Genomic DNA, 20,836 nt, shown 5'->3' on the forward strand with positions numbered 1-20,836 from the left:
ATAGATGTTGTACATTTACAATTTGGCCCCTCAACAAATCATAATTACAACCTGGTATCTGCACATATAACCCCATGGCTTATTTAAATACCCAATTAACCTAAATTAATGGATCACTTTAGTGGGTTATCCTGAAAGATAGCAATACACATTGATTAATCATATGTGCCCACAATTAGATTTATTAGATTAAATCCAACACCGATCGTGCTCGTCTGTTCTAGCAAAGAACTAATAGAGTTTGTGTGATTGTATTGTTATTAGTTAGATGCAACATGATTTTAAATATTGAACCTCATGTAACTATCTTATAACAAATTCAAACGGTAAATACAAAATCTCTATTTAGATTGTAACACGATTTAAAATGTGAAGCTCATGTAGCTCGATCACCCATTCTTTCAATCGAGTTTATGTTTATTTAAACTTAGAAGAAAGCCTACATCTATTGTTATATTACAGAAATAGCTAAGTGTTAATCCTCTCCTAGAAATTGATACATGTCCATGCTGACTAAACATCAAATGGGCCTTGCCCTACATAGGATGACTCGAGCAATGTCTGCACTCGACCCTTCCAAGAGGGGCTAAGTCGAAAGACGTCATTAATCGAAACTCAATGTTAGGGGCGGCCCTACTCCTCTTTATTCTACAAGGTCGGGTTGAGAACTTTCGAATTGAAGACGCTCAAATAAAAAATGCATCATTTTTCGGCCCGTTCGCAAAAGCCGTGATGAAAGGCTGTTTGTCCTCACATTCCACACCAACAATCGTTCACCATCATATTGAATGCATGATCAGAATCATCATTGTTCCAGCCGCAAAAGTTTTTATAACTCATCGGACCTCGCCAACATCATGCTTCCATTGTCACCCTCACATTAATCGCGTAGGTGACTCATGCCCTTTGCAGCTGACACTTGTAAAGTATTTGCCAACTCAGCTAGCTATTTAGACTTGGCTAGAGTTACTTCAATACTCTGTGGATCTGCTATAAATAAGGGAACTATCTTTCGCTTGAGTTAAGCAATTTCTTGCTAATAAACACACTATCACATTACTTCTTCTCCACTCCAACTTACTACTGACTTAATCGTCGGAGAAACTATCAGAGATCCTAACTCCTACTCTCTCATGTATTTTTTGTGTGCAGGACTAAATTATCTACTCAAGAACTAACTATCTAAAGAAGATTGAGGAATCCTAATACACTAAGAAATCTACACTAAGTCCCTCTTTTTTGGTAACTAACATTGACATGCATGAATATACAATTCATGCACGACCATATAAAGTATTGCATCTCTGGGCCTTTAGGGTTTGCTTGTTTCCTCTTTTTTAAGAGGGAAAGATGGGAAAAGCCTACCAAAAGCTGCACTTTTGACAAGCTTTCCCCATCTTTCCCTCTCAAAAAAAAAAAGGAAACAAACAGCCCCTTAACTGTTTGACGGATTAACTAATCATCAAGCCATCTATTAATCAGTTAAACTTCTCTTTAGAATCAAACGGATTAATTAGTCATTAATTCATCCATTAATCAGTTAAACTTCACTTTAGAATCAAGAATTCTAGAAGCATCCGTAGCCCGTGAATCTATAAATATCCCCAATTTTCTCTCACCAAGAAAGAATCCCCAAAATTTCCCGCCCTTTTGCTCGGCTCTCATCGATAGGGCTCCACTGCCACTCTCTCTTCAAATCAAATGGCGTCCTCATCTCCGCCGCCTTCCGGCGAAAACGATACCACCTCCCGGCATTAGAGGCAACGACGCCGGGTACGCACAGCACCAAGCGGCGACACAACACCGGACGGACAGGCACCAGCGGCGACGACAACCGACACAGCACCAGCGTGGACATCACCGGCGGAGACAACGGACGAGCAGCCACGCACGCCATGAACACACCGCCGCGACTTACGACGACGAAAGCACCAGCATGCGACATCACGTAGCGCAACGACGACCGACAGCAGCCAGCGTGGACATCACCGGAATGAAAGCACCGGACACACGACGTCGGTGAGAAGTAACCAGCGAGACAACATCGGCGGGCGACAAGCATCATCGAACAACATGGCGGAGACGACAGCAACGGCGACCAACAGCGTCAGCAGCAGAGAAGACGGTGATGCTGAGGACCAAGGACAACAAGCTCGTCGAGATGGAGGAGGGGGCGGCCAAGCTGTCGGGGGTCCTCCGCCGTCAGATCGAGGAGGGATTCGTCGGTGTTGCCATTCCTGTCGATGTCAAGAAAAAAACCCTGAAAAGAGTCAGGGTATACTGCGACGTGCACTCTCCTTGGGCGGCTTGGTGTGAAGAGGTGAAAAAGGGATTTGATGATGAGCTGGCCGAAACCTTCAGTTTTGATATACGTTTCTTTATGTTTCAGGTGAGTTCCCTTCGCTTTCCTTTTCCTTGTGAATCTGGATCTTGAAAATATTCATATGTTTTGCTTTAGATTTTCGAGGAATTCTTGGATCTTAAGGGAGCATCTAAGTAAAAGGGTGAAGATCCTGAGATCACTATCAAGAACTGAGAGTTATATGTTCATTAAGGATGTAGTTAGCTCTTATGTTATTAGGACAGATTTATTAGAAGGTACATTGTTACTAAAGGGTAGATCTGAGTCACCGAGTGTCTCTACAATCTGAGAAACGATTTGATTGCTGATTTATTAGAAGGTATATAAAAGTTTGTAGGATGTATATAATGTGGGAAGTATTGAATTTTCCTGTTGCATGTTTAAAATTGACTAGGACATTTTTTTTCCACAAGAAAAAAAATGATTAGGATTTGTGGTCATTTTAATGAGAGTTTGACTTTTTCATGTTGTAAAGAAATATATGTATGTTGAAAATCAGATTCTGGATAGGTTGAAAATTTGGACTAATATTAGGGAATTCTTGGACCTCAAGGAGAAATTTTGAATATGAGAGCATTATCAAGAACTAAAGGTTTATTGTTTGTTAAAGGAATATTCAAGTCTAACATCTTTAATTATTGTCAATAGCAAACACTTAACATCTTTAAATATGGAATTATGGGAAACAATTTGGTTGCTGTCTATTCCTGGTTACTAAAAGTTTATAGTATATATATGTAAATTAATGAATTTTCCTAGTGACATGTTTAAAATTGATTGGGATTAAGTATGAGATTTTGGCCTTTCTACTTTAAAAAAATAAAATAAAAATAAAAATAATATGTATGTATGCATGTTGAATTCTGCTCAATATCAGAGAATTCTTGGGCCTCAAGAAGAAATTCAAATATAGGAGCATTATGAAGAACTAAAAGTTATATTGTCTATTAAAGTAACATTCGAGTCTTACAACTTTAGTCATTATCAATATTAGACACTTTACATCTTGAAATACGGAATAATGAGAAAGTAGAGTGTCACCAGAGGTCAGATCGAGTACCTATATGAATTGTTAGCTGTGATCTGAAAAGCAATTTGATTACTGATATATGTATGTTCAAAGAAATAAATGTATGTTCAAATCCGGACTCTTGATTGATTGGTTGAAATTTGGACAAATATCAGGGGGTTCTTGGACCTTGCGGAGAAAATTCGAATATGATAGTATTATCGGTAACTATATTGTTAATTAAAATAATATTTGAGCCTTAGATCTTTATTATAAATAGCAAACACTTCACATCTTTAAATATAGAATTATGAGAAGATGCATTGTCCGTAAAGGTCAGATCGAGTATCTGTATGATCTATTTTGGAGAAACAATATGATTGCTGATTAATCTTGATATATAAAACTTTATAGCATATATATGGGAAGTAATACATTTTTCTATTACATGTTTAAAATTGATTGGTGTTAAAAGTCACTTCAGGATAAATCTTAGATTTTAACCCTTTTCACTTTGCAAAGAGATATACATACTTCTCCTTAGGATGATCTAAAAATTGATTATACCAATGGTAAGTTTCTTGGGTAGTTGGACAAAGCGAGAATGAGTGGGAGGGAGAGTGTTCTTGGGCTCCAAAGGATTGCACCTATTCTATAGGAAAAGTTGAATGAAGCGTGTGGAATGAGTTGAGTACAAAAGTAGACAAAATTTACATCTTACTTATAATAACCAGCTGTGCATTTTCACTGCAAGTTTTATCATTAATGATTTATTAATACAGCCGAATAGGACTTGCAGACATTTTAATGATGGTTTAATACCTTTCTTCCTATCCATCTATTTAACTTTGTACCATTTAAAAATATAAATCTTATTTTGACATTTCACGTGTCCAAACACAAAGTACTGAAATTTGGTGAAAAACTTTATCATTCACTTTGGATCTTCTATTATCATGATTTAAGTTGTTTTTCTTGATTTTTGGGTGAAGATAATGTCTTTTTATAATTCATACTCATATATTACCACAAATTCCACGTAATAACTCAAAAAATAAAAAAATTAATAATTCTATCAATATTTCAACAAAAGAATTAAACGTTTCTCCCAAATATAATCTAATGCAATTTAGGACTTGTACTTCAGGGATTAGAAGAAAATTAGGAAGAAAACCCTGTGTCACAATTCACAAATAAAATATCAAACAATTAACAAGAAAATAGACATTAATGCAAAATTTCCCATCTAAAACCACGGGAACTGACTCATGGCAACTTGGTCTTGATTCCTTTCCATTGGTGTCATCTTTTGCTCGCTTGCTGACCTCAATTTTATTATTCATTGCCTGCACATTGCTGGCTGCAGGGGCACCATTAGCCTCCTATCTGCAGTCGAGCTCCAGACATTTTCCTCAGCAGTCGAGTCATAGTTAAGTTAGCAGGGGTAGCTCCAACTTAAAAACTTTAGGTATCACTTGGAATATTTAAACTTCAAGTGTCAGTCAAAAACAGTGAACTTTAGGTTATTAAAGTGCAACTAGCCTAATTTATATTTTACAACTTTTAAGTTTTTTCCATAAGTTATGTAGGCATTAGGAGGAACCAATACGAGCGTTATAAATTGGGAAACTAAATGTAACTTCTGTTCTTTAGTGGGATTAGGGTCAGGTTGCCTAACATGCACTTCTGCTTGCTTGGAGCTAATCTGCATTTGCATTCATGACAAAGTGGGCTGCATAAGGGTGGGGGACTGAACAAGCAAGACTAAAGAGGCAGACAGTCTCTTAGTGTGTAGCCAGGAGTATATTATCAAACTTACCTACATGTCTTACTTTATTCCCTCAAACATGTTGTCTATCAAAAACTTTTAGTTTTATGTATCACCTGCTCTCTAAAATTGATGCTTTTCTTTCAAGAATGGCAACTCAAATTTCCCTAATTATTGTTCAGGATGCATTTTAGCTTCTTTTCCATAAATCGTTGTTCATAGGTAAACAACATAAATATTGGTACCTAAACTAGGAAATGAAGAAAGCCTATGAAGAAGTGGTGCCGGAAGTTCTATTGGTTCTTTTTCTCCCCAGGAGAAGTAAGGTGCAGCATAGTGTCCCTTACAGGGCATTAGACTCTTTTCTTGTCTTTCACCTTAACCAAATGTATCTCGAGCATATTTTGATGAGTACTCAGAGATGCTCAGATAATTGTGGTGGACAGTTTAGATCATGTACATGCATATGGTTCACCATCTTTGAGCTTGAGAAACTTGATCAGTTATTGTGATATAAAAGTGACTTATTGAAGTGCATCCCACATGTCGTTGTCCTTGTTTGTATAGGCTGCAATTTGTCTCGAGATTACAGGATTGGTTGATTTGCTCGGTGAAACTTTGGCTGCTAAGATGAGTGGGAAATCTGTTGATGAACTTCTCACCATGATCAAAGAAGACAATGAGCTGACCCCTGAGGAGGAGGAACAAGTCATTAAGGACCTCCAGAGGATCGTTGGTTGAAAAAGGACATCCTTTACAAGTAGACTGAATATGATTTCCCAACGGGTCTCTGGTAAAACAACCTTCAGGTTCTGGTTTGTTTTGATGGTGGTTATGGGTTGGAAATATGGTGAAGACTACAGTATCATTTTCTTTTGCTACTTTCACAAACCTAAATGAGTTCTGAAGTTACTTGAATTTGGGTTTTAGAGTCTCATATCCTGATACTGCACTATACTGTAACATTTTGGAGTTAAGACTACGGTGCCTTTTTCTCTACATTGACATTGAGATTTGAAGTTCTTGAATTTCGGATTATAGAGTTTTGTATCCTGACATTGCACAATACTGTTGAATATTGCTTTGGAGGATTTAAATGAGGTGAGGAGAGCTTCATTGGATGAGATGTTTTTGGATACATGGTTTTGAGCTGCATATATATAAGCTATTGTTTTAAATTCTTAGCTCATTACTCTCATGTTGAAGTTGGTGGGAAATTTAGCAACCTGGATCACAAAGGAACTATTTCATGTACAACTGCGCAGCATTTCCAGTATATCAGTTACCAAAAAACAGATATAGCTTTCATATATACGTGAGTTACTACAAATAAACAAGTCAGAATTGTGGGCTATACTATTGCAGGATAATGGTTAACTAGTACATAAGGCGATAAGCAAAATAGAGAGACATGGAAGTGCTTCTTATTTCTTAGTAATTTTTTTTTCATAACCCAACTTGGAATTGAACCCAAGACAGTGGGTGCCATATTGAAACCTCCCAACTATCCGAGTTATTCGCTGTGGGTTATTTCATAGTAATTGGTTACATTGTCCAATTTTCATGACTGCCAGTCAGTAGTTTGTGCAGGATGCAGGAAAGGAAATATCATCTGGCCATTCCCTCAAAGAGTCAGCTTGAGTACTACTTAGAAAAGGCTTCATTGTCATGAATAAATAACTGAAAAGAGTTTGACGTAAGCTTTAAGACTAAGAAGTAGCTTTCGGGTGATTTATTTAGCCTTGGTCATAATCAGAAACAAGAATACGATATCAGATTGCCATTTGGGTAGTGCAGGGTAGAGAACGGAACGAAGAGGTGTCTTCACTCTTGGAAAATAGAGAACAAAGTAAAATATACTTGTCTATGCAAATGTGAGTGCTGAAGTTTCTTGAGTCTCTTGTATCCTGACATTGCATATCCTTCAACATTTTTTGGGTTGAGGCTAGAGAACATTTTTCACTACATTCACATAACTAAATGAGTTCTGAAGTTTCCAGAGTTCGGCATTTAGAGTTTTGTATCTTGACATTGCACAATACTGTTGAATTATGCTTTAGAGGATTTAAATGAGTTAAGGGAGCTACATTGGATGAGTTTGTTGAATGCATGGTCTTGAGCTGCTTGTGGATGTGATATAGTTACACTCCCAAGTTGAAGTTTCTTGGTGGGAAATTTAGCAACCTGGATCTCAAAGGAACTAGTGCGCCTGCATGACATATAGCCAATGTTCCTTTCCATTCTAAATATTTTACTCTGATTTTTTCCCTTCTTTTTCTCTCTCTATTTTGATAGATTTGATCGTGTGTATGTCATATTGTCAGGCAGGGAATGAGGTAGCATGACCCAGAGAAAATGGTAAAATAACATTCATTTTGGGCATCTATACGTGAAAAACAAACTTGAAAGTTCTTTGATCCATGTGTTGATTGTTATTCAGTTAGGCATGTTTCAGGAGATGGAGAACATATGTCCCCAAAGTTTAAATTGTTTCAGGAGATGGCTCATGAATCTCCAACGTTATCTACAAGTAGTTTCTAAGAGTGCGTTATGTAAATAAATACTTTGAAAGAGGCAAGGAAGAAGAAAGGGGCAGGACTGGATGCAGTTCCTTCAATACAACTCTGCTTTGGCTTTGTTTTGCTGCAGAGGAGTTTGAATGATGGTTTCAGAGATGACATATGAAGTTTGATTTAGTTCCACATTTTACAATTTCTCAACTTTCTATGTATCTGGTCTAATTTTAAAATTTCTCAAAAACTGAAGCCAACATTCCTTCAACGAAAGAAAATGTAGTCAAAATGATGTACAGGATTTCATCTTAAACAATTGATTATTATTGGTTTTTTTTTGCCTTTAAACCTAAAGTTTGAACCCCATTTATTTTCAAACCCAGCTACTTTTTTATGTCCACATGCAGTCAAAATACACCCATGATTTATTTTAAATCCACTACAGCATATCAACCCTCCTGTTTAATACAACAGAAAAAAATATAAAATAAGAAAAAAAAAATCCGAAACTTGTCTGCCTATCAGAGCAACTTGCTCTCACCATCATCATGAATTATCTAAGCCCAGGTTGTGTAAAGGGTCATTCTTTTCCTCTCTTTCCCACTTGTTTTTTTTTATTTTTTTTTTATTTTCCAAGTTCGTCTGGAGTACACTCTCCTTATGTTTGTTAAATGCCCAAGAGAAGGGTTTGACATTGTTTATGCTGCACATTTATCAGATAATCGGTTAATATGAAAGGAAAAGAAAGTGCATATCTATGCAGAATTCATACTTACCAAAGAGATTGTTGTGTCAGATATGTGGCTTTTAGATAGAATGTGTGAGTTTGACTTAGAATAGCTGAAATGGCTCTGACATGCTCAGCAAAAACATGAACATATTTCTATGTATATGCTTCTGTCTGCACTTGTGTAACTTCTATCTGATGATGTCATAAATAGGTATATATATCAACCTATTGCAAGCTAGTATAACAACTTAAGCAGTTAGTATGTGTAGCGTCTTAATCAGTTGGTATAATAATTTAAGCAGTTAGTAGAGCAACTTAAGCTGTCTGTTGCTCTTAAGTATATTACTTTGAGTACGGTGGCTTCGAGAATTAAGGCAATAACTTAAGGTAAGTATAACCAACGTGAGTTTTGTTACTCATTAAAAAAAAACATAGGTTTTTGTCATACGGGCAAGCCATAAAACACTCGCACGCGCACATAAATGTCTAATTTTTTTTTTTTGTCTTAATTCTGTTTAGCAATGAGGGTGCTCAGGTTGAGTGTAGCAGTCTGCATGTTGATCCGTGTATAATTGATTTCAAGCTGTGTATATATGTGTTGCTCTGTATGTTAGTGTACGACAACTTAATTAGATTGCCAGCAGAAACTTAGGTTGCAAGCACAACAGCTTAATATGTGAGTATAACAACTTAAAGCTGTATGTTACTCTCTAAGTATATTATTTTATTGTTGCTGCCGCTTGCATGCGAAAACTCCTAACACAAGCACGTGTGTCTTTGGTAGGCAGTCTATACGTAAGGATGAGAAAACGCACGGTCCTACCACTCTATGGTTTCTTTGGAGCAGGGAAACGCAAAAGTTGTCCGATAATTTAGCATAGTTTGTTTTGTCTCTTTTGTCTGCTGGTAAGATTCGTCAGAGCGGTAAAAAGTCAAACAACCTTGTTATTTGGCACACAAGATGGGCGCGCAGCCCATCTCGCGTGCCACAAATAGGGGGGTGGGACCCACATCTGTCTGTGGGTCCCACCCCCTGTTGTGCAAATGACATTTTCCTAAGTTAAACCTGGTCATGCGTGGTGACACAAACAATACCTTTAGGTCGATCCATGGAAATGAAGGAATATTCAATTTCAGGCACTTGACGTCTCTTTGTAAGTTATTTATTTTGGAAATCATGACAAACTAATGGTAAGTGCTTTTTACATTTTAACTTTTCACCTATAACTTTAATCACCTTTAACACCAGTGTAATCAATATATATCTTCTATATTTCTACATACTAATTCAAAATCCTAGTCACTAGGCAAGTTCATTCTTTTTCTATCAATGTATTGACAGAAAAAAAAAAAAGCATGTTAGTATGTATAAATATTCCTAAGAATATTCATATTTGACTAGCACATATGACTTTCATTAATGTATTGACCCCATTTTTATTGTTATATTTACCATTATACTTACTTTCTATCTTTTTATTATATCTTTTTATTAATTTCAATGGAGGTTTTTTTTTGTCATAAGGGATTTTTTAACCGTGCCAATCACATGCTAACAATGAACAACTTAAAATATTCGTGAGCTAATTTTTTACAACTTTAAGTTATTTAAGTATAAATGTGGTGAAAGCGATTGGGGTATTTAAGTACCATAACCAAAGTTCTATACAATCATCTTTAGCAAAAGAAGGAAAATATTAGTGTAGATGGAACCGTGCAATTATCACATTTGAATTAGGCCTATGTCCATGAATATGCGGTTCATTTGCGATCCAGTAAGCTATCGGACGCACCTTATAATGGATCCGCCGTAAAGTTGGGTCGGATTATCAGAGTTAATTAATACTAACCCGTCACTTAATCAAGAATTCCAGAAGCGACCGTAACTTCTATAAAATATCCCCAATTTTTTCTTTCCCCAAGAAAGTATCCCCCAAGTTCCCGCCCTTTTCCTGTGCTCTCTTCACTCCGCCCAGGGTTCCAAGCTCTCGTCAAATCAAATGGCTTCCTCATCGCCGGCGCCTTCCCGCGAAAAGCGGCCATCACAAGGGACCTGAGCTCTTCGAGGTGGAGGAGGCGGCGGCCAGGCTGTCGGTGATCCTCGGCCACCAGATCGATAACGGTTACGATCCTATCTTCGCTGACATGCAGAGCTCGATCCTGACGAAGATCATAGAGTACTGCAACAAGCACTCCCCCTCGGCGCCTTCGACCAAAGAGGAGCTCGACGAGTGGGACTCTGAGTTTGCCGGCTCCTTCGATTTCGAAACACTTCTCCATCTCGTCGAGGTGAGCTTCCTTTCTTCTGTTTTGATTGAATTTGGATGTGGAAAGAGTCGTGTATTGGGAAACTTGCGGTGTTTTAGATTCTTGATGTGTTGAAAGTTGGACAAATGTGAGGGAAATTCTTGGACCTCAAGGAAAAATGCGAATTTGAGAATTATATTGATTATTAGTGGAATAGTCGAGTCTTACGTCTTTATTTATATCAATAATAAACAATTTACATCTTTAAATACAGAATTGTTAGAAGATACATTGTTGTTAGTGGTGGTCAGATAGAGTATCTATGTTATACGTGTTGGGAAAGATTGAGAAATCCCAGAATAATTTTCCCAACTAAATGAGACAAAAATAACACCAAAGATTTTTAGCGTGGAAAACCTTCCAAAAGAGGTAAAAAACCACGGGACCGTAGGCCACTTAAAAAACTCCCACTATAATAATAACGGGATTACACACTTCATCCCCTTAGGTGGATCTCTCACAAAATTGGCTAATAACACAACTTCTATTTGTGGATAAAACTTCACAACTAGGCTCTCTGTTTTTCTCTCTCAGATAAACTCTCTGTATCTGAGGCTCTCACTTGGTTGTTCCTTTATTTTCGATGATGAAAAACTGAAGGAATGAGTCTGCCATTTATAGAGGAAATCAGCCTCTGAAGTCCTCAAATCTTGCCACTGGTCCCGTTCAATTTTGTTAAGCATGAGTGCTACTCAAAGAAAAAATACAACCACCCTCTTTACTTTTTCTTGGTTGCTGGCCCAAGTGTTTGACAAAGAGAAGCTGGACGAGTCGTATGTTTTGACAAACCAAAAACGTCCGCCTAATCTTCTTCTTTAGTTGTTGGCCCATGTGACACCCTATTATTTGCTGGCCCACGTGCCACATGAGGTGGACCAAAAAATCTCCCCCTTCACCTCATGTGGGACATGGGTCTTTTACACCAGCAATCTCTCTGCAGATAGCAAGTTTTTCTCTAGGCAGAGTCTTTGTCATCATATCTGCTCCGTTGTCATTGGTGTTAATCTTCTCAACTTACAATAGTTTATTTTCCAACACATCACGAATCCAATGATACCTCACGTCGATGTGTTTGGACCTTGAGTGGAAGGTGGGGTTCTTGCTGAGATGAATTGCGTTCTGACTATCGCAATAAAGAACATAATTTTTCTGATTCTGACCTAACTCTTGTAGGAACTTCTTCATCCACAGGATCTCTTTGCAACCTTCAGTGATTGTAATGTATTCTGCTTCTGTGGTGCTTAAGGCAATACACTTTTGTAATCGTGATTGCCATGAGACAGCTCCCCCTGCAAATGTTATTAGGTACCCGGATATAGACTTTCTCGTATCCACGTCGCCAGCCATATCAGAATCTGTATATCCTTCTAATACAGGTTTACCATTACCAAAACATAAACAATGACTAGAAGTACCTTTGAGATACCTGAGTATCCATTTGACAGCTGTCCAATGTTCTTTTCCAGGATTTGATAGGAATCGGCTCACAACGCCTACGGCATGAGCAATGTCTGGTCTGGTGCATACCATAGCGTACATAAGACTGCCAACCGTCGATGCATAAGGCACTTTGCTCATCTCTGACTTCTCCTCCTTGCTTGAAGGACACTGACTCGCATTGAGCTTGAAGTGGCTTGCCAGTGGAGAACTGACAGGTTTAGCTTTGCTCATGTTGAACTTTTCAAGAACTTTTCCAACATATCGTTCTTGAGATAGCCAGATTCTTCGATTCTGCCTGTTGCAAAGCGGCCATCCGCCGCCGTCAACGGAGGGGGCGACGCCGGAGGCCCGAAACCGATGGAACGCTCGAAGAAGACGGTGGTGCTGAGGAACAAGGGACCTGAGCTCTTCGAGGTGGAGGAGGCGGCGGCCAGGCTGTCGGTGATCCTCGGCCACCAGATCGATAACGGTTACGATCCTATCTTCGCTGACATGCAGAGCTCGATCCTGACGAAGATCATAGAGTACTGCAACAAGCACTCCCCCTCGGCGCCTTCGACCAAAGAGGAGCTCGACGAGTGGGACTCTGAGTTTGCCGGCTCCTTCGATTTCGAAACACTTCTCCATCTCGTCGAGGTGAGCTTCCTTTCTTCTGTTTTGATTGAATTTGGATGTGGAAAGAGTCGTGTATTGGGAAACTTGCGGTGTTTTAGATTCTTGATGTGTTGAAAGTTGGACAAATGTGAGGGAAATTCTTGGACCTCAAGGAAAAATGCGAATTTGAGAATTATATTGATTATTAGTGGAATAGTCGAGTCTTACGTCTTTATTTATATCAATAATAAACAATTTACATCTTTAAATACAGAATTGTTAGAAGATACATTGTTGTTAGTGGTGGTCAGATAGAGTATCTATGTTATACGTGTTGGGAAAGATTGAGAAATCCCAGAATAATTTTCCCAACTAAATGAGACAAAAATAACACCAAAGATTTTTAGCGTGGAAAACCTTCCAAAAGAGGTAAAAAACCACGGGACCGTAGGCCACTTAAAAAACTCCCACTATAATAATAAAGGGATTACACACTTCATCCCCTTAGGTGGATCTCTCACAAAATTGGCTAATAACACAACTTCTATTTGTGGATAAAACTTCACAACTAGGCTCTCTGTTTTTCTCTCTCAGATAAACTCTCTGTATCTGAGGCTCTCACTTGGTTGTTCCTTTATTTTCGATGATGAAAAACTGAAGGAATGAGTCTGCCATTTATAGAGGAAATCAGCCTCTGAAGTCCTCAAATCTTGCCACTGGTCCCGTTCAATTTTGTTAAGCATGAGTGCTACTCAAAGAAAAAATACAACCACCCTCTTTACTTTTTCTTGGTTGCTGGCCCAAGTGTTTGACAAAGAGAAGCTGGACGAGTCGTATGTTTTGACAAACCAAAAACGTCCGCCTAATCTTCTTCTTTAGTTGTTGGCCCATGTGACACCCTATTATTTGCTGGCCCACGTGCCACATGAGGTGGACCAAAAAATCTCCCCCTTCACCTCATGTGGGACATGGGTCTTTTACACCAGCAATCTCTCTGCAGATAGCAAGTTTTTCTCTAGGCAGAGTCTTTGTCATCATATCTGCTCCGTTGTCATTGGTGTTAATCTTCTCAACTTACAATAGTTTATTTTCCAACACATCACGAATCCAATGATACCTCACGTCGATGTGTTTGGACCTTGAGTGGAAGGTGGGGTTCTTGCTGAGATGAATTGCGTTCTGACTATCGCAATAAAGAACATAATTTTTCTGATTCTGACCTAACTCTTGTAGGAACTTCTTCATCCACAGGATCTCTTTGCAACCTTCAGTGATTGTAATGTATTCTGCTTCTGTGGTGCTTAAGGCAATACACTTTTGTAATCGTGATTGCCATGAGACAGCTCCCCCTGCAAATGTTATTAGGTACCCGGATATAGACTTTCTCGTATCCACGTCGTCAGCCATATCTGAATCTGTATATCCTTCTAATACAGGTTTACCATTACCAAAACATAAGCAATGACTAGAAGTACCTTTGAGATACCTGAGTATCCATTTGACAGCTATCCAATGTTCTTTTCCAGGATTTTATAGGAATCGGCTCACAATGCCTATAGCATGAGCAATGTCTGGTCTGGTGCATACCATAGCGTACATAAGACTGTCAACCGTTAATGCATAAGGTACCTTGCTCATCTCTGATTTCTCCTCGTCACTTGAAGGACGCTGACTCGCATTAATCTTGAAGTGGCTTGCCAGTGGAGAACTAACAGGTTTAGCTTTGCTCATATTGAACCTTTCAAGAATTTTTCCAACATACCGTTCTTGAGATAGCTAGATTCTTCGATTTGTCTGTTACGAGTAATCGTCATGCTAAGAATTTGTTTTGCAGGTCCTAAGTCCTTCATTGCAAAGGACTTGCTCAATTCTTTCTTCAACTTGTTAATTTTGCCGAAGTTTTAACCGACAATTAACATGTCATCAATATAAAGCAAAAGAATGATAAAATCATCATCAGAGAATTCCTTAATGAAGACGCAGTGATCAGCCGTCGTTCAGTTGTACTCATTTTTCTCCATGAATGAGTCAAACTTTTTATACCACTGCCTGGGTCCCTGTTTCAGACCATACAAACTCTTTTTCAGTTTGCATACCATCTTCTCCTTCCCTTTGACTTGGAAACCTTCGGGCTACTCCATGTAAATTTCCTCATCAAGATCATTATGTAAGAATGCGGTTTTTACATTAAGTTGTTCAACCTCTAGATTGAGACTAGCTGCCAAGCCAAGAACAACTCGGATTGAAGACATTTTGACCACTGATAGAGAATATTTCATCAAAGTCAACGCCCTTCTTCTGCTCGAATCCTTTCATAACCAGTCTTGCTTTGTAACATGGTTGCGAGCGGCCTTCTTCACTTTTGATCCTGTACACCCACTTGTTTTTTAGAGCTTTCCTTTCCTGTGGTAATTTCACCAGGTCAAATGTGTGGTTCTCATGTAGAGATTTTATTTCTTTCTGCATGGCTTTTAACCACTCAGTCTTGTGCTGATCAGTGATAGCTTCGCCATAGCTCTCCGATTGTCCCCCGTCAGTGAGCATCACATACTCGTTAGGAGAATATCTATGACTTAATTGTCGCTCTCTAGTGGATCTCCTTAGTTGTGCTTCTGGTTGGACTTGTTCAGGAGCTTGCTCTGGTTCTGGATTATGAGCTGGTGGAACATCATCGGTATCTGGTGTGACTCCCCCATCATTAGAATTTGTTGGTAGAGATACTGGTTCCAGATTCACTGGAATTTTATCTGACTGTGGCTTCTCGGGTTTCTCAAAATCCTCGATCGTCTAATCTTCAAGAAACACCACATCTTTGCTTCGATAGTCCTTTTGTTAATAGGATCCTAGAGTCTGTAGCCAAACTCTTCATGGGGATATTCCAAAAAAAATACATTACTTAGCTTTTCCATCCAGCTTGGACCTCTCGTCTTTTGGGGTGTGAACAAATGCTCTGCAGCCAAATACTTTCAGGTGTTTGTAAGAAACATTTTTCCTCATCCAAACTTTTTTTGGTACGTCGTAGTTCAGTAGAACTGATGGAGAAAGGTTGATTAAATCGACTGATGTCCTCATAGCCTTCTCCCTAAAAGAGTTTGGTAGTTTTGCATTTGAGAGCATATATCTGATTCTTTCGCAAATGGTCATGTTCATCCTTTCTGCTACACCGTTGTGTTGAGGTGTCTTTGGTACTGATTTTTCCAACCTGATGTCGAAACTTCTGTAGTACTTCTCGAAAGGTCCGCAATACTCACCACCATTGTCTGCACGTACACACTTCAAACGTCTGTCAGTTTTTCTTTCAACTTTTACATGAAACTCCTTAAAGACTTCCTGCACTTGATCTGTAGTTTTCAAAGCAAAGGCCCACACTTTTTTAGAGTGGTCATCAATAAATGTCACAAAATAAAGAGCACTACCTAGTGACTTATAACTCATTGTGCAGACATCTGTGTATATTAAATCTAGAATATTTGTCTTCCTAGATGGTGGGGAACTACGAAATGCAACTCAGTGTTGTTTTCCCTTAATACAATCAACACAAGTACGTAAGTGTATACCTTTCATTCTTGATAAGAGCTCCTTCTTAGAAAGAATTCTGAGACCCTTTTCACTCATGTGGTCAAGCCTTTTATGCCATAACTCGGTGGGAACTTCTTTCCGGGTGGTATTTACTTCTTCTCTACACAACCTGGCTTCTGTGTGGTAAATTGTTGTATCTTTCTTACCTTTGGCTACTACCAAGTTGTCTTTGGTAAGCTTCCATTTTCCTTCACCAAAATAATTACCGTAGCCATCGTCATCAAGCATTCCGGTGGAGATCAGATTGAGATGGATATCAGGAACATGCCTCACTTCTTTCAAAAGTAACCTACATCCAAGGTTAGTTTCTAAATAAACCTTATCGACGTCGATAATTTTGGATGCATTATCATTTCTCATCCTCACTTGTCCAAAATCACCTTGAGTGTAGGTTGAGAAGAAATCCCGTCGTGAGGTGACATGGTAGGAAGCACCTGAGTCAACTACCCATGTGGAGTCTTGACATGCAAGATTGACATAATCAGCATCTCGAACAATGACAACTTCTTCGGTGACAGTTGCAGTCTCATTTGTTCAGGTTTCTGATTCTTGATTTTTGGATTTTTCTGCCTTTAACTTTTGACATTCTCGAATGAAGTGTCCTGGCTTGCCTCAATGATGACACTACTTATCATGCCTCGATCTGGACTTCGACCGTCCTCTTAGATTTTGGTTACGGAGAATTTTACTTTTGCTTCTTCCTCTCCATTCTTGCTTGCCTTGTCTTTCTGTAACAAGCACTTCATTTTCAGGAGCATATCCTTTTTCTTTTCGTCGAGACACTTCGTTCAGCATTCTATCTTTTACCATGTCCATGGTAAGCTTTCCGTCAGGAGCAGAGTTACTAACACTGACACAACTAGAGTGTCCCAACTTTTTGGTAGAGAACTCAGCATCAATAGTGCTTGTAACTCGTCGTCTGCGGTCATTTTCATAGAGTTGAGCTGATCTACGATGCCTTGGAACTCGCTCATGTGTTCCGATACGTTGCTCCCGTCTTTATACTTCAAATTGACTAATCGTCACATCAAATTAGCTTTATTCAATTTTTGCCATACATTTTCTCTAATTTTTGCCAAAGAACGTGAGCATCGTGTTCATTAGCAAAATTTTAGAAAATGCTCTTGTCGATCCATTGTCTGATTTGAGCAGCACACTTTTGGTTTAGCACGACCCAATCAGCATCGAATGTGGCCTCCGAGGTGCAACTTTTGTCGCCCGTTGTAGTCACTGCTTTCTTCTTTGACATTACAATTGGCTTCCACAGATCTTTAATGTACGAAAGATCTTCCATCTTCGGCTTCCAAATTGCATAATTAAATACAGTCAGCTTGATCATATTACCAGTGTTGGTGTTCTCCTCCATTTGAATTGCTAGTCAACAGGTTTCGCCGAGCTTGAAATTTTCCGATCAGTGAATAGTACTATGAATAGTGTTCTAGTGCTCCGTCGATAAATAGTGCTCCGACGTGAATAGTGGCGTGTGTATGAATAGTCATCGTATATACGTATATACCAGTGTGGTATAATACGTATATGATCTCCTTCTCTTGCCTCCTAGGCCTGCCTTGCTCTGATACCACTTTGTTGGGAAAGATTGAGAAATCCCAGGATAATTTTTTCAACTAAATGAGACAAAAATAACACCAAAGATTTTTAGCGTGGAAAACCCTCCAAAAGAGGTAAAAACTACGAGACCCGTAGGCCACTTAAAAAACTTCCACTATAATAATAACGGGATTACACACTTCACCCCCATAGGTGGATCTCTCACAAAATTGGCTAATAACACAACTTCTATTTGTGGATAAAACTTCACAACTAGGCTCTCTGTTTTTCTCTCTCAGATAAACTCTTTGTATCTGAGGCTCTCACTTGGTTGTTCCTTTATTTTTTATGATGAAAAACTGAAGGAATGAGTGCCATTTATAGAGGAAATCAGCCTCTGAACTCCTCAAATCTCGCCACTGATCCCGTTCAATTTTGCAAGCATGGGTCCTACTCAAAGAAAAAATACAACCGCGCTCTTTACTTTTTCTTGGTTGCTGGCCTAAGTGTTTGACAAAGAAAAGCTGGACGAGCCGTATGTTTTGACAAACCAAAACGTCCGCCCAATCTTCTTCTTTAGCTGCTGGCCCATGTGACACCCTATTATTTGCTGGCCCACGTGCCACATGAGGTGGACCAACAATACGTTTCTTGGTATATAAAGTTTATAGGATATATATCGGGAGAAAGATTTTTACTATTAATGACATGTTTAAATTTGATCGGGAGTTACTGTAACCTCAAGATAAGCCTTAGACCTTTTCACTTTTTGATAAAACAACTTTAGTATGATCTAAATATTGTCTATACCAACTGCGTGGCGCTAGATCTGTTCATGGGCTCTTAAGATTGCACCTATTTCTCTAAGAAAAATTGCATCTGAGGCATAACTGTAAAAGGATCATGAAAGCTGAGTCAAGCATGAGGAAGGGTAATTACAAAAAATGCGTGGTGTGTTTGTTAATTAAAAAATAGATAAATGAGTTTTACATCTTGAATAGTTGTACATTTTTGTTACAAGTTTAATCCAAGATGCTGTATTAATACAGTCACAAAGAACTTATTGGACAATTGATCAGTTCTTGTTTCTTATCCATGGTTCACTTTATTTCCTCAATTCATAGGTTTTATTGCACTTTAACACCCTAAAGTTTTGCTCAGTTTTGACTTTGTTATGCTGAAGTTTAAAATTTTCGCAAATGGTAACCCAAAGTTTCGCCTACTGTTTGCACTTAGTGCTTTTCATTACATGATTATTGAAGAGTATGTTAAAAGTCATACTATGAATATCATGTGATAATCTTTAGAGTTTTATACCCCTAATAAAAAAAGGATTCCCCCTCTGGACCCTTTCTTCCTCTCATCTATTTAATATAGAATCCATTTTAAGTTTTTCCGTGCATCTTTTTAATGGTAAACAACATAAATTATCAGTACCTAAAGTAGCCAAGAAAGAAAGTTTATATTGGTACCTGAAGTACTGTTGGATCTGTTTATATCCTGAAGAGAGATGTAAGGTGCACTGCAGTTTGCCTTACAACGGATTAAACCCTTGCCTGGTCTTTCATCTTAACCAATGTACCAAGCCATCTTTATAGCTACTCAAATGCGCAAATAATTTGTGTGACAAAGTCTGTCATGTGCATGCATAAGGTTCACAATCTTTGAGCATGAGAAAGTTGATATGTTACTGGCATTTAAAAGACTTATTGCACCGCATCCCACTGACGTTGTGCTTCTCTGTATAGGCTGCAAATTATCTCAGCATTAAAGGATTGTTTGATTTGGTCTGTAAAACCATAGCTGGTAAGATAGAGGACAAATCTGTTGATGTAATTCGCACCATGTTCAACATTAAGAATGACTTCACACTTGAGGAAGAGAAAAAGCTTCGTGAGGAGTGCTACCTTTACAAGTAAACTGACTATGATTTTGCAGTGGCATCCGGTAAAACAACCTTCAGACTCAAATTTGTAGTGTAATATTGGTTGTGTTGAAAACACGGTTAAGGCTGCAGTAAGATTTGTTGCTATATACAAACCACTAAGTAGGACCTGGTGTTTCTTTAATTCAGATTTTAGAGTTGTATCCTGAGATAGCAGAATACTATGATTCTTGCTTTGGAGGAGTTGAATGAATTTAGAGAGCTACATTGCATGAGATCTTCGTTGCTTACTTGGCTTTGAGCTTCATGTACATATGAAATAGTTTTAAATTTTTGGCTTATACTTCCATATACAAGTTCTCTGTGTGAAATTTAGCAAACTGGTCTCAAAGGAACTATTTGATGTACTAGTGCACGAGATTTTCGGTTTAAGTTACACAACAGAAATTGGTTTAATTTAAACATGGATGATTACTAAGTAAGCAAGCTCAAATGTGGTTTAAGTTATTGTTGCTCGCCAATGTTTAACTAGTATATAACAGAATATAGGCAAATGAGATATGAAAGTGTTGCTTGTGTCTTAGCAATTGGCTGCCGTTTCCGACTTTGTTGACTGTCAATTTGTAGTTTGTCAAGGATGAAATAAAGAAGATATCAGCTGGCCATTCCCTGTAAGAATTAGCGTGGGTGCTACTTAGAAAAGGTTTCCGTCACATGAACAAACAATTGAAAAAAGAGAAATTCTAAGATTGAACATTAAAAAGTAACTTTCAGGTAATTTGTGTAGCCTCGGTCATAATTGGGAAGAATATGAAATATGGTGCTTATTCTCCAGCCGTTTGGACACTGCATGCTGCACTCTTGACCAATAGAGAATAAAGTAAAATATACTTGTCTATGTAAAATAAACCAAGGCAAATCCATATCTCAAAGTGTATAGTTACTAATAATGCAAAACTTAGATCTAAACGACATTGATGGCCATTCTTCATCTGCATAACTAGGGGAATAGTAAACTTAATGCAGATGAAAAGCCTCCACTGTAATGCCCAGGTATTCTCCCTCCTGGCGCTCCTTCATTAAGTTGATTTTTTCCTTCAT

The 20,836-nt window shown here is 38.4% G+C and overlaps 2 protein-coding genes across 2 annotated transcripts; both read left to right on the plus strand.

The window, feature by feature from the left end:
• Positions 2,124 to 6,195, plus strand: LOC109837708 (SKP1-like protein 3). The gene is made up of 2 exons (XM_020406051.1): positions 2,124 to 2,389; positions 5,707 to 6,195. Exons 1-2 carry the CDS (start codon positions 2,129 to 2,131, stop codon positions 5,878 to 5,880), a joined length of 435 nt encoding a protein of 144 aa, XP_020261640.1. The 5' UTR covers positions 2,124 to 2,128; the 3' UTR covers positions 5,881 to 6,195.
• Positions 10,321 to 20,010, plus strand: LOC109837709 (SKP1-like protein 12). The gene is made up of 3 exons (XM_020406052.1): positions 10,321 to 10,414; positions 12,432 to 12,765; positions 19,599 to 20,010. Exons 1-3 carry the CDS (start codon positions 10,383 to 10,385, stop codon positions 19,767 to 19,769), a joined length of 537 nt encoding a protein of 178 aa, XP_020261641.1. The 5' UTR covers positions 10,321 to 10,382; the 3' UTR covers positions 19,770 to 20,010.

This window comes from Asparagus officinalis, chromosome 4 (assembly GCF_001876935.1).
Source record: "Asparagus officinalis chromosome 4, Aspof.V1, whole genome shotgun sequence".
Taxonomy (NCBI): domain Eukaryota; kingdom Viridiplantae; phylum Streptophyta; class Magnoliopsida; order Asparagales; family Asparagaceae; genus Asparagus; species Asparagus officinalis.

Coding starts and splice junctions, on each gene's coding strand:
- LOC109837709 (XM_020406052.1), top strand. CDS start 10,383: ATGGCTTCCTCATCGCCGGCGCCTTCCCGCGA. Junction 10,415..12,431: donor TCGCCGGCGCCTTCCCGCGA/AAAGCGGCCATC, acceptor TCTGCCTGTTGC/AAAGCGGCCATCCGCCGCCG. Junction 12,766..19,598: donor CACTTCTCCATCTCGTCGAG/GTGAGCTTCCTT, acceptor TTCTCTGTATAG/GCTGCAAATTATCTCAGCAT.
- LOC109837708 (XM_020406051.1), top strand. CDS start 2,129: ATGCTGAGGACCAAGGACAACAAGCTCGTCGAGATGGAGGAGGGGGCG. Junction 2,390..5,706: donor TACGTTTCTTTATGTTTCAG/GTGAGTTCCCTT, acceptor TTGTTTGTATAG/GCTGCAATTTGTCTCGAGAT.